Source organism: Notechis scutatus, chromosome 3 (genome assembly GCF_049901735.1).
Source record: "Notechis scutatus isolate UNSWTSFEM ecotype Mainland chromosome 3, rNotScu1.2, whole genome shotgun sequence".
Lineage (NCBI taxonomy): Eukaryota > Metazoa > Chordata > Lepidosauria > Squamata > Elapidae > Notechis > Notechis scutatus.
The window spans coordinates 57,272,210-57,285,345 of record NC_142011.1 but is presented as its reverse complement, the minus strand read 5'-3'; the positions used below and the strand labels follow the sequence as shown (position 1 = coordinate 57,285,345).

Sequence of the window (13,136 nt, the reverse complement as noted above, 5' to 3'; positions counted from 1 at the left end):
CGCCTCCCTTTCCCCTCCTTTCCTCGCTTCCCCTTAAGCTTTTTCCACACAAAATTGAAAAGCTTTTGGAAATCAGAATAATACAGCCCCCCACACCTAATACCATTTTAAGTACCCCTCCCTTCCCCAAATAGAATTGATAAGAAGCCTAGTATATGAAGGCATGTTTAGATAACATTGAGAATATTATAGTGAGTGAAGGAAAGGGGTTTTTCCCCCCCCTTCTCTTTCTCCCTCCCCCTCCTGTGCCGTGTCTCTAAGCCGAGAAAGGCGACAGCACCCTGGCTAATACGAGTGTTTAATATTTGATGTGTTGGGATAAAGCAGGATCACCTTCGAATTGAATTGAGTGTCAGAATGAGAATCTATTACTGAAATTTTTGTGTGATTTGACAGCAAAGCAGACGATGTTATTCTTCACTAGTTACTGCAATCTTCTTCCCTACATCACTTAAATATTTTTTCTTTGCTTGAGTAAACACACATTATCCTTTTTTATCTCTCTCTTCCTCCCCCCCCCCTTTTAAATCAAGGCTGCCTACTTGGGTCTGATAGAGTATATTGTTATTTCTTTATTTGTCCTATTAAATGGAATTTCTGATAGTTTAATCCTGCTTTTGTAAGTGATTTAAAAATACTTGAAAAGCCATGAATGTAGCAGCCCCTCTATCTAAATTGCTTAAAAGGGTACACACAATGGTTATCTATGGGCATAGATAGCTGTATCTGCTTTTTGACTGTACATTGAGATGGGTAGACTGTGTAAGAAATATTGTTTAATGTTCAAAGCTTGCTTGGCATCTAGAAAGTGAAGTTGCCACACAAATGTATCTTTAATATTGTTACTCTAGTAGCTTTTGTTGCTACACAGTCCAAGAATATCTTAGACATGGAATTGTACATTTATTGGAATTTTATCAGGCCTGTATATTCCTCATTATCAATTTTGAATTTGTTTTGACTGTTTGCAAAATATTTTTATATTAGCAGAGCCATCCCCAGGAAGCTCAGTTTGGGCTCAATCCTCTGCGTGGAAGAAGCAGGAAAAGAAAATCTGGACTAATAATATAATCGCTTGTTTTATGGTCAAAATACTTAATTCTTCCTGTAAGAAATTGAAGACATTGACTATTACGTTGGTGATGCAAATTGAATGGTTGTTACTTTTGTCTTGGGCACTGTGGCTGAGTTGTATAGGTTAGTGGTGCCCTCTAGAAATGCTAGACAAAACTGCTGAAGTCACTAGGTAGCATGGGCCTAGTTAGTTAGGGCGATGAAAGTTGTGGGTCAGTATAGCAGGAACCTGCACTAGATGTGAGAAAACTGTAAACATTTAAAGCATTTCCATTCACTTATTTAAAGCATTTCCATTCACTTATCTCCATAACCTAAATGCTTTTCAGGTTAGTAATAATCAGATACGTTAGGGCAGGGGTGTCCAACCTTGGCAACTTTAAGACTTGTGGACTTCAACTCAAAAGCAACTCAACTTCAACTCAAAAGCAAAGCTGGCTGAGGAATTCTGGGAGTTGAAGTCCAGAAGTCTTAAAGTTGCCAAGGTTGGACACCCCTGCATTAGGGCATCAGGCTAGAAACCAGGAGACAGTGAGTTCTAGTTCCACCATAGTTATGAAGCCAGATGGGTCACTCTCTCTCAGTCCTAGGAAAGAGGCAATGGCAAGCCACCCCCCCCCCAAAAAAAAACAACCTTGCCAAGAAAATAGCAGGGACTAATCAAGACAGTAGCCAGGAGATAAAAAGCTAATTCAAAAATATGTGCATGTACACGCGTGTGTGTGCAAAAGCAAAAGAAAGAATGAAGAAAAGAAAGTTGTGATCCTTCCTATATTGGTGAATTACAAGTTCTAGAACGTTTTGCATGATTGTTGGAAATTGTAATTCAGCAGTATCCGAAGGACCACAAATTTGCCTGTCTTTATTTTAAGCTGCCTCTTGTGATCCTTGTAGTAATCATCCTTATAGAGTATCTATTTTCTTGAACCCACAGCATTTCATCTTGTTATAATTAAGTCTGGAAATAGATCTTCCAATCTACGCTATTACAGCCTTCAAAAACTGGAAAAGATTTCTGGGTGGTCTGGGATAGAGGTGTTCAGCCAGATATCACCCATATACTGATGATACCATATACCAGAACATTGGATACTCTTATGTTGCAGCTTCCTATTCAAGTTAAATAATATAGGGAAGAAGGTTTAACTCTGGGACTCCATAGAGAAATGCCTGAAGTCTTAATTTCTTCTTTCCACCCATAGTGATTAAATCATCCAACTCTCCCAGTTCCCAACTGATATAGATAATCCAGAAGGTTGCATGCCATTTAGAGTCCTATGACCATCAGTGTATACCACCAGGTGACAAACATTGTTCTAGTATTTTGGGACTTGAGTAAATTAAATAAAGTACCAGAAAAGAGTGTGAGAGAAAGATTGGATTACAGCACAAGACTATTACGGTAGGACAATATAGACTCTCTTTTATTATTATTTTATTATTGCTCTCTTTTATTGTTGTTTTTAAATACTTTTTGTTGATAAGTTAGGTGCTTATTGCTAAGATAACCGAAGTGACCATCTGATACAAAAATATTTTTGTCTATGGAATGTTGAGAGTTAAACCTTGGTGCACATTTTGTAACATTACATCCTCCCAAACTGCTTGTCTCTTCCCCTGTGCCTGCCCCTCTGGTGGGGTTTTTCTGTAACAGAAAGCTTGGTTTGCATTTGGTGGGCTTATGCTGCCTCCCAGAGCTGCTAAGAAAATATTGGGCAGTGCTTAATATTTATGCAGAAGAATTTTCTTGACCTCATGTAATGAATGAATACTACAGTTAACTTTCTTATCTTTGTAGAGGAAGCATAACCTGGACTTTTGAAGATACAAATGGAGAAATTGCAGCATGTGGCTGTGAAATAATAGTAAATTTGGCTATGCCCTCTATTCTGGCTTTTGACATTATTGGCATTTGGAAAGAAAGTTTTAACTAACTAACTATTCCCATAGGCTACACTTCTGCTTGACACCCAGACTTTGTTGCATTGTATGATTATGTATCAGATTCATTGAGTTCATAAAATAAAAGTGCCCTGCTAAAGATTTTACAGCTTTAAATCTAATACTGACAGAATGGTTTTCATTATAAAACTAGAACTGTGAAAGACCTCTCTGAGACAGATTCACAAACCTGTTTTTCTTTCTCTGGTACTGCGGTGGTGTTAAATTAATGCATTACTAGTTCTTACACTAGCAATATCTAGATTGCAAGGAATAACTTTCACAAAAGTTCAGGAATAAATAGAGTTTAATATGTCTTGAAAATTAAATTGTGGAATCTTTTGCAATGCAATCCAGGTAGTCCACGACTTACATCCATTCTTTTAGTGATTGTTCAAAGTTACAACAACAGTGAGAAAAGTGACTTACGACCTATGGTTTTTCACCTTAGGACCATTGCAGGATCCCCAAGGTCACATGATCAAAATTCAGATGCTTGGCAATTGATTCATATTTATGACAGTTGATGCCGTGTCCCAGATCATTTGATTGCCTTTTGTGACCTTCTGATAAACAAAGTCAACGGAGAAACCAGATTCACTTAACAACTGGGTTACTAATTTAAAATCTGTAGTGTTAAACTAGATTCACTTAATGACTGTGGCAAGAAAGGTCACAGAATAGGGCAAAACTCACTTAATATCAATCTTGCTTAGCAACAGGAAATTTTGGCACAGGTTGAGGACTAACTCTATCTGTTATTGGTAGTAGTAGATGAAATTATGTAAGGTAAGATATTGAGACTTCTGCTTACATGTGCCTGTTTTGATTATAGACTACAAATCCCCCCCCAACTCTTTTCTCGTGTTGTCTGAAATTTCATATTAGGGAATGTGTAGCCAGCATCCTGTCTTTCATCTTCCTTACTCAGTCTGGGAAACCCCAGTGGCAACTACTGTGAAGCCATTTCTCTCCTGCTTTAATAGAGGCTTTAACAGTCAGAAGAAGAACTTTCCTCTTTAAAGATTAAACGTTGTGTTTAAATATTAAACAGCCATGCTCCTATCTCCTGATTGCTTGGCCACTGCCAGCAGGCGGCTCAGAATTGCTCATTTTAATTAAATACTTTATTTTCAAATACAATTCACTGGTCACACATCTCTGAGTGCAATTCCTGCTTTCCCTCCCTGCTTTTCTTACCGGAGTCTGGGACAGCCTCCTCTTTTCAAGTGGCATGTTTTGCTTTCTGTCTCTCATTTTTAGCTCCTTGATTTCTGTCTGCCTATGCCAAAGTGACAGCGTGTGCAAGGCCCTGAGTGCAAGTGGCTTCGTCAAGGGCTGATCAATGCCCCTGGCACTTCCTTCCAAAACCCTAGGAAAAACAATTAAAACCCAATCGATCTTGCAGGCAGCTGTGAATATGCATAAGGGTACACTTGACCTTCAGTGCTCAGGCCACCTTCCATGCTGCTTCTTTAACAAGTTTGGTCAGGTATGCCTGTCATTTACAATGACCTTGATAAGCACAGAAGAGTGGAAGGAAAGGGTGCTGGTTCTGATTTAAGGACCACTCTGTGTATTTTGGAAAGCAATCCCATAACTCTTTTAAATATGTGTTGATGATTTTGGAGAATGTATAGGATGGTGTTCTTTTCCCAATTGCCTGCCTGCCTGCCTCCCTCCCTCCCTCCTTTCTTTCTTCTTTCTTTCTTTCTTTCTTTCTTTCTTTCTTTCTTTCTTTCTTTCTTTCTTTCTTTCTTTCTTTCTTTCTTTCTTTCTTTCTTCTTTCTTTCTTTCGTATATCTCATTGTTTCTTCTTTTGTATTTTATGCGCTACAGATATATGACAAACCCAGAGCTGAACCCAATCCCCAACCTTTCCATTTAAGGGGCTGTAGGAAACAGGACTTAATCTAACCAAAGAGATGCTGGTAAATCTCTAAAATCATGCTGGGTCTTGTCTAATTTTGTTCATTAAAATTTCAGGAGCATTTAATGAGCTTGTTTCTCAGATCTAATAATAGGTAAGTAGGGATGCACATACAGGCAGGGCCCTGTCCATTCTACTTCATTAGAGCATGGTTCTATGCGTTCAGACCAGATTTCGGATTCATAGGAACATCATGTCATCAGATGAATAAATGGGTAATATATCGGTTAGACACCACAAGAGGGCAGGATTTGAGGAAATGTGATCTGAATGAAGAGAGTAAAGCTCTTGTGGCACAACTTCTTCAAGGATATTGTTTCCTTTTAGGGAAAAATAATAAAACATAGCAACATGATGTGTGGGATGAATATGAACATGTTCTTTACACATAATTTATAGGTGATATATCTGTCAGTTGAATTTATCAAAGCAAAACATAATGCCTGAAATAATCGTGCATCTTTAATGTGTCAGGCTTCACTCTTTACATAATGATCAGCTACCGTGCTGCTATCACCTTCAAAGGTATTTTATTTCTTGTAAAATTCTGGGAACGGAGTATGTTTTGACATGATATTTTTCCCTCCTGCAAGTGAGGCTCTTCTATATATTTTTAGGTAAGTTGCTTGCATATAGTTCTCTTCTTGGCATCTTGAAAATACAAGCTCAAGCCTTGGAGAGGACAACACTATCTAGTTCAAAAAAAGTAATGTGGGTTTTCCATGAAGACATTATGTCAGAATTGTTTCTCCCCACCAGCGGGTTTCTTTCTTGGCCAGAGGTGGCAAAACCAGGGCAGCTCAACAGAAGAGGAAGAAAACCAGAAGTTCTGCCTCCCTTGTGAGCAATAGACCAGATTCTAGCCTACAGTGATTTAAATGAGTAATAAAGATATCAGTGTGTATTTGTCAAAGGCAGAAGAAGCCTCTCTATTGTGTACACAAGGATGTAATTTCAGTGAATTATGCATAGACTTAATTAGGAGTTTTAATTGCTAATCATCTCCCAATAGGATTAGCAATGTTGTCTATTAATTACCTGTGGAGCCCCTGTGTTTTGCTAAGGCGGGAGTAACAAAGCAGCATAAATGGCTACATATGTGGCAATAAATTAACTATCCCAAATCCCAGATGGAACTCTGGGGACATCTCAACAGTGTGTTGATAGGTGGGGAGGGGCCTCAAGTACACTGGCTTTGCATGAGGCAAGGTTCCAAATCAGTAGAACTGCAGTTGATATTTGTCCAAGTCTCTTAGCTGTGGCACCATGCAGCAATTGGATTATAAATTCTGTTTTGTTTTGTTTTTGATACATCCTCTCCTTGTTTTCCTTGGTAAAGGATACTCATTTTTTTTTTATTCCCATGAACTATTTTGTGTTCTATGTGTTCAGAATGGAGATTGTGTGTTCTTCCCACATATGCTACTGCTGTGACAACATCAAGTGCTGGAGAAAAAGGCACTTTTTCTTTTGTGTACTCTAATGTCTCAGAGCTGATGGCCCTTAAGTTGTGTTCTTTAAAATGGATCAAGCCATTCTGAATTTATTCTTGTTTAAGTAGAGAAATTTAAACATCTAATTTTGGGGTGAGGATAGTTGAGTCACTAGGGTTTGCAGATCAACAACTTTTATTCTGTCATTTAGTTGAGAAAATCATGCATGAGCAAAGAATTGCCAGGTCAGGCAAATTCCAGCATTGGCTAGCAAGAGGGCCCCCAATCTTTGGAATAACCCACCATGTGCTTCTGGCATCTGATCTTCCTAGGTTGTTGTCATTGGTTAGATAAACCAATATGTATTTTAAAACAGCTGTCTAACGGTGCTGTCCCTTATATCCTGGTCATCAAATGCCATACGTTATTCTTTTTTTTTTTTTTTTTTGTGGATCAGTTTAATGGGGGGACGACAACCATGATTTCTAATATCAGAAAGACAAACATCTCCATCTTTCCCCCCATAATGTTAGTAATTCTAATAAGTTGTTACTAAGACCTTTTTTTCTAAACTAAACCCCCAAATATTGTACGCATGTTGAGACATTTTAAATCAATAGCACTATATGTTTTTATTATGATGATTAGTTGCCAGAAGTTTAGACCGGACTTCGCATTTTTACCCATCTATAGAGTCCTTCCCAGGAGCCTGGGTTAGGCAGATGATGTTGTTTGGTGATGGTAAAGATACAATCACAGGATATGCATTGTTCCAAGAAAAACTGCCTTTTGCAATTGACTGATGGTGATTTTGTCAATGCCAACAGTGCTCAAGTGATGCTCCAGATTTTTTGGGATTGCCCCTGAGATACCTTTCACTATGGATACTATCTTTGCTTTCTTTTGTCACAGTCGTTCTATTTTTATTTTTGCAGGTCTTTGTATTTTGTGATTTTCTCTAGTTCTTAGTCTTCTATTCTGTTCTCTCCAAGTATTGCAACCTCCATTATCCAGATTTTGCATTTCTTATAGACAACTGTTAAGTCTGGAGTGTTATGTGGCAAGTGCTTGTCTGCCTCAATTCTGATTCAAGTCGCAGAGCAATTTTCATTTTCTATTACTTTGTCTGTTTTGGGACTCACCAGTTTCTTACTTGCAGACAAATGGGATTTCTTGCCGATATTGCAATACACACTTGTTAGTTTATCATGGTTGAGGTAAAATACTGTTAGTCTTTAAGGTACTAGAGCACTGTCTCTGTATTATTTGCTATTTTGTTTGCTGCCTACCCCTTTGAACGTCACCTTGGTAGAAGTATTTGCAGTCATGTTTAGATTTTACCACCCTAAATAATTGCAGAGTTATTTGCACATTTGACTAATTTAACTGCTCAGTACATTCTTTTTGCTTCCAATTTCTGATGATTGTTAGATAACATAGCCAAACCATATATTTATTAAGATAGCGAAAGAATTCTGAAAGATTAGTGAGGCACAAAATTTGCTGATGTCTTCACCAAGGTTTTCTCTTCTGCTTGTTTAACACAATGTTATCCACTTGGTGTCTTCCACAGATGTTGCATTGCAGTATCCATAAACCCTAGCCAGCATTACAGTTGGCTATGATAGCTAGGTATAACGGAAACTATTTCAACAAAATTGTGGGGGAGTACTGATGAGGGAAAATTGAAATAGGATAATTCTATATGTTTAGAAGCATAACTGCAGTTTTCACAGACTCACTTGACATAATACTTACAGCAAATTCTTGCTTGGTACTCTTTCACTGAAAAACTTCCACACAGAAATGTTAGTTATTAACTTAAACAAATTGTGGTTAAGTAGATATGAAAAGTGATACCATTTTTCAACACATTTCTGGAGTCTCTGAACTTATTTACATGATTTAAAATAAGAATAGTGGTGCGGCAGCTTAGTTTTTAGGCATCACAAAACCGTGTATCTTTAGAATCACACAGTGGCATATCTTGTGTCATTCTTCATGTTGGAGAAGAAATAAGGCTGTCAAATGATAATTATTGCAGTGTTTGTGTTCCAAGTGATTTCAGCGCTTGAGAGCAATCACATGTTAGATCTAGAAGCAGGTGGCTTGCCACCTGAGAGTGGAGGACATTGCCATCAGTTAATTACTATCACTGAATCATGCTCCTTCATGCTGTGACTGGGTGGCAGCTTGGACTCTACGAGAATAAGTATTTGCCATGATAGATCAGAAGGTTTTCTGAGGGATCTTTTAGATAGATTCATCTTATACCTGATTGATTTCTGGAATAGAAAAAATATTTGGGTGCTGACCTCTTTCGAGTTGCTAATCCCAGTTGAAAAGTGATTCTTACTGAAATAAAGTAACTGAAGAGGTGTTTGAAGCAATGATAAGAACTATTCTCCAAATAATTTCTGCCCATCTTTTTAAATAATTGAGAGAGGTCCATTCTTAGAGTCCATGCCCCATGAGAAGTGGAATGGATATAAACTAAAAGAAAGCTAATATATGGAATGCCCATATATATATCCCTAGAGGTCTATCTGGCCTCTTCACTTTTGGTCATCTTTAAAACCATTAAAGTTATCTTTTTCAGACAACTTTCTGAATTTTAGTAATAATGTTAGTCTGCTGTTTTCGGTTGGGATATTTCTTGGTATCCTAGGTTTGGTAATGTATTTCTGCATTTTGTTTTGTGGCTCTTGTTGTGTTTTATGTTTGCAAATTACCTAGAAACATAATTGAATAGCAACATAAATGCTCTGTGAATGTTGAAAAATGATGTAAGTAGAGAAATGTTAAATATGAATATGGTTTGCTTATTGATTAAGTGTGCAAAAAGGAAAGATAGCAAGAGTGAATATAAGAACTACAAACAGATTTTTTTGGCAAATGGGTCTGGGAAAATGTTTAGGAGAGTTAAATGTATCTAAAAGGATATGAAATATGACAACAAAATTTGGGAAAGGCGGTGTGGTTTTATGTAAGGCAGATGCAGACCGAATGTTTAGATTCTTCATCCGGACATTAAGAAGTCCATTAATGTAATTTATTGGTTTTGAAAACAGCATATGATAAACTGAGTAAGAGTGAACTATTATTTTGCATGAATCTGGAGTTGGAGGTTGCTTGCTTAATGGGGTATCAACAATTTAGAGGAAGTAAAGCATATGAAGGAACAAGTTTGGTTTCTTGATTAAGACTCCATACTAGAAACCACCAGTCTATGAGTTGGTTGTGTGACTGTTGGCCATTCATTCTGTCTCAGTCCAACTCAACTCACAGGGTTGTTATTGTGGGAATAGGAGGAAGAAGAAGTATTAGGTATGTTCACCGCCTTGACAAACAAACAAACAAACAAACAAATGGTTTATTTATTTATTTAGCATATGGCTCATGTTAGCCAGGGATCACTGAGGTGGCTGCCTGCCTCTGTGAAAGGAATTTTTATGGGTGGTATTATCTTTACCCACCAGGATGCCTGAATGCCGGTAGGCAATCAGGGGAGGCTCCCTTTCTTGTCCCTCTGCGGTTTATTCGCTGATGGGAATCGAGCCCCCGAGCTACCGGCCTCGGTGATGAACAAGCCCAGCATCTTACCAAAATAAATAAATGGTAAAAACAATAAATGGAACTGAGACAAATATAAATGATGTCTCCTTGGGTATTTAATGATAAATGTATAAATATGTGGCGATGTTAGAAATGTTGGGTTTTCCCTTCCTCCCTCCCTTTACTATTTTTTTTTTCTTTTTTCTTTACTTTGCATAATGTTGGTTCCCCAAAAGAAAACAGCAAAATGGACATGTGTCTGGGGGGGCGGGGGCAAGATCAGGTATAGTGAAGTGCTGTTTTGTCCCTCCTAGACCCCCAACTGGCCATTCAAGTGATTGTTCTTATTAGTGGTAGCAGCACAGCACTACTGCCCATTTATTTAGAGAGGCTTCTGACCTTGTTTTATGAATTACACACTGAGTGTGAAAGCTGAGAGCAGCTTTTTGGGATAGGTAATGAGGTAGAGCTCTGGCACAGACTGCTCCCCCTTGTAGTTTTACGGCAATCAACTCACAGAGCTAACGAAAAAAATAATAGCATTTTTAAATTGAAATAAATCTACAGCCTTAGCAAAAGCGTTGCTATATGGTTGTCCTGTTATTTTAAATGAACAGTGTCAGCAGATATGGAGAGTGAACTTCCTTCCCAGGAGGTACTTTTTAAATTAAATAATTTCCTAATAAGAAATATCAGACTGGAGAGAGGGAGGGAGGGAGAGAGAGGGTGAGGGAGAGGGAGAGAAAGTGTGCGAGTGTAAATGAATTTCATTTTTATGAATTTGCATGTGTATCCATATGAATAGATGTTGCCGTGTATCCTCTTTCCTATTTTATATTCAAGATCTTGAAATTGTTTGCCTTAGTTTACTGTTTGTACAATAGAGCTTGTGTTTCTAAACTGCTGAATCAGAAAAATGTGGGTCTGAAGGATTAATTTTTAATGGATCACTCTTCCATGCATCCAGGATCTTAAAGCTGATTACCTTGGTTCTGAATATATAAACACTGAGGTGAAATTTGCAAGCAATCTGTGGTTACTTCTGAATAAAAAGGCATAATATGAAGCTTATGAAAAAAATATCTGAGTAAGCATGCAGAGGGATGAAATTATTAGAAGCATAACAATCACATTATTTAGTATGTGGGTTTATCTTTGGGAACTAGGGTCAGATGTCGGTCTTAAAATAATGGCTACAGGAGCCAAAAACTAATTGCTACTTATAAAAAACAGCAAAATGTTACTTTTTTCCTGGCTAGGTGTTTGCTGCTAAAAGTTACTTCACTTTTATATTTGAAGATAGGAACACACTTGAATTTTAGTTTGTTAAACATTTCACATTTGTAAATAAGGTAAAGACTCTTCTACTTCTGAAGTAAAAAAGAAGGTTGGAAGCATGGGAAATTCTATCCAGAGTTTGCTTGAATAAAGAAAAAACTAAGAAGTCAGAAGTGTGTGATCAAGATTTTAGAATTCTAAGAGGATAACTCAGTCTGGATAAAGACATTTGTTTCTGCCTCATAGATTATTATATTTTTTTTAAAAAAGAAACATTCTTTTTTAAGACTGTTATCTACCAATATGATCTTCTGTCTTTTTTCTATTTGTGTGTATATATAGCATGGAAAATTCCTGTGTGTAGAAACACTATTTTAAATGGGATACTGAGACAACATTGACGTTGGCAAACATCACATATAATGTCAATTTTTACCTGTTAGTGCAAATAATAAATGTTAATGATTTTGCTGTAGTGGAGAGCAAAACCTGCCATTTTTCATGTTGGAATCTGGGGAAAAAAATACCTAGCAACTCTATCCACCAGAATTTTAAAGCCTTTGCATCAAGTCAACTTTGTCACTCAAAAAAATATTGAGAATGTGAATTTGTATTTAATAGAAGAGTAATATCAGAATGAGACTATTCAAAATAAAATACTGAAAAGAGAGATGTAGACTTCTGAAAAAGTGACCCAAATCAGAGGTGGTATTCAGCGGGTTCTGACCAGTTCTGGAGAACGGCTAGTGGAAATTTTGAGTAGTTCAGAGAACCGGCAAACACCACCTCTTACTGGAGATTTTACAGTATCCTTCCCCTGCCACACCCACCAAGCCACACCCACAGAACTGGTAGTAACAAAATTTGAATCCCACCACTGACCCAAATATTTGGACTTCATAATGCTGAAGAATGGCTGAACCAAGTATTTTGATGGTATTGAGTCAACGTCTTGCTATACTATCATGTTAAAGTCTTCTTTCTTTTCCAGGCATATAGCTTTGCCATGGGGAGCTGGCCAAAGAATGGGCTGTTAGATATGAACAAAGGACTGAATCTACAGCACATAGGAAGGCCTCACAGTGGGATAGGTAAGAACAAGTCCTTTTTTCTCCTCTTATATTCCTGCTAAATCCCTCCTTGTGTATTATGATTGGAAGATCACCATGTGTTTGTTCTGATGTAATTCCCAAGATATGTGGTTCTCAGCTAATGAAATCCAGTTTCCTGTGTGGATCTCCTATTTTGGATCCCATCTTTGTGGGTAATCAAAGAAGAGGCAAGAAGCTAAATCCAGAAGGAGTTGTTTTATGAATGGGAAGAGGGTTTTTTTTTTAGACTAGTAATTTTAAGCAGAGCTGACAATCACACATGCCCTACTTAGTGTCCTTCATTTTTGTACCAACCATCACTTCTTTATAAGTCTCTAAAATATTTGAGTCTGTGCTGCATTTGAGATTTTAATACTAACATCTCAGAAGAGCATTTAGTTTCTTTTTCTCCCCTGTTTAGACGTTATCATATGGAGATCCTGATGTCATGCCAGGTTACCCCTTATATGGTGCTCTCTTATTTTCTAATCTATATTTTTGTTTAAGGGATAGGTTTGAGCACATTCATGCTTGCTTTTGCACTCAGTTGTAAGCAAGCTGTTTATTCTTCTGCTGATGTTTCTGAAAGATGTAATAGACTTCTAGGGATTTTAAGTTACATGGAAAAACATTATAAGATGACTTCTCTATCAAATGCAGCTTGGAATATGATGTGTTTGTCCTATCTATTAGAAGATAGCAGTGCAGGAAATAGTGTTATGGTGTGTATTTAGCAATAGATGCATACAATAACTCCTAGTGCTCTTCAGGAAATTTGAGATATGTTAATTGATAGTTTTTCCTCATTTGGACCTATCAAAGTATGTTTTCTCT

At 37.4% G+C, this 13,136-nt stretch overlaps 1 protein-coding gene across 2 annotated transcripts in view; it reads left to right on the top strand.

Moving 5' to 3' along the window:
- Positions 1-13,136, top strand: part of ERI3 (ERI1 exoribonuclease family member 3) — a 235,324-nt gene that overhangs the window by 144,373 nt on the left and 77,815 nt on the right. For both annotated transcript variants that reach the window (XM_026665739.2, XM_087960153.1), the window contains exon 7: positions 12,203-12,302. In XM_026665739.2, coding sequence (XP_026521524.1) covers positions 12,203-12,302 — 100 coding nt within the window. The remainder of the gene's footprint in view (positions 1-12,202; positions 12,303-13,136) is intronic.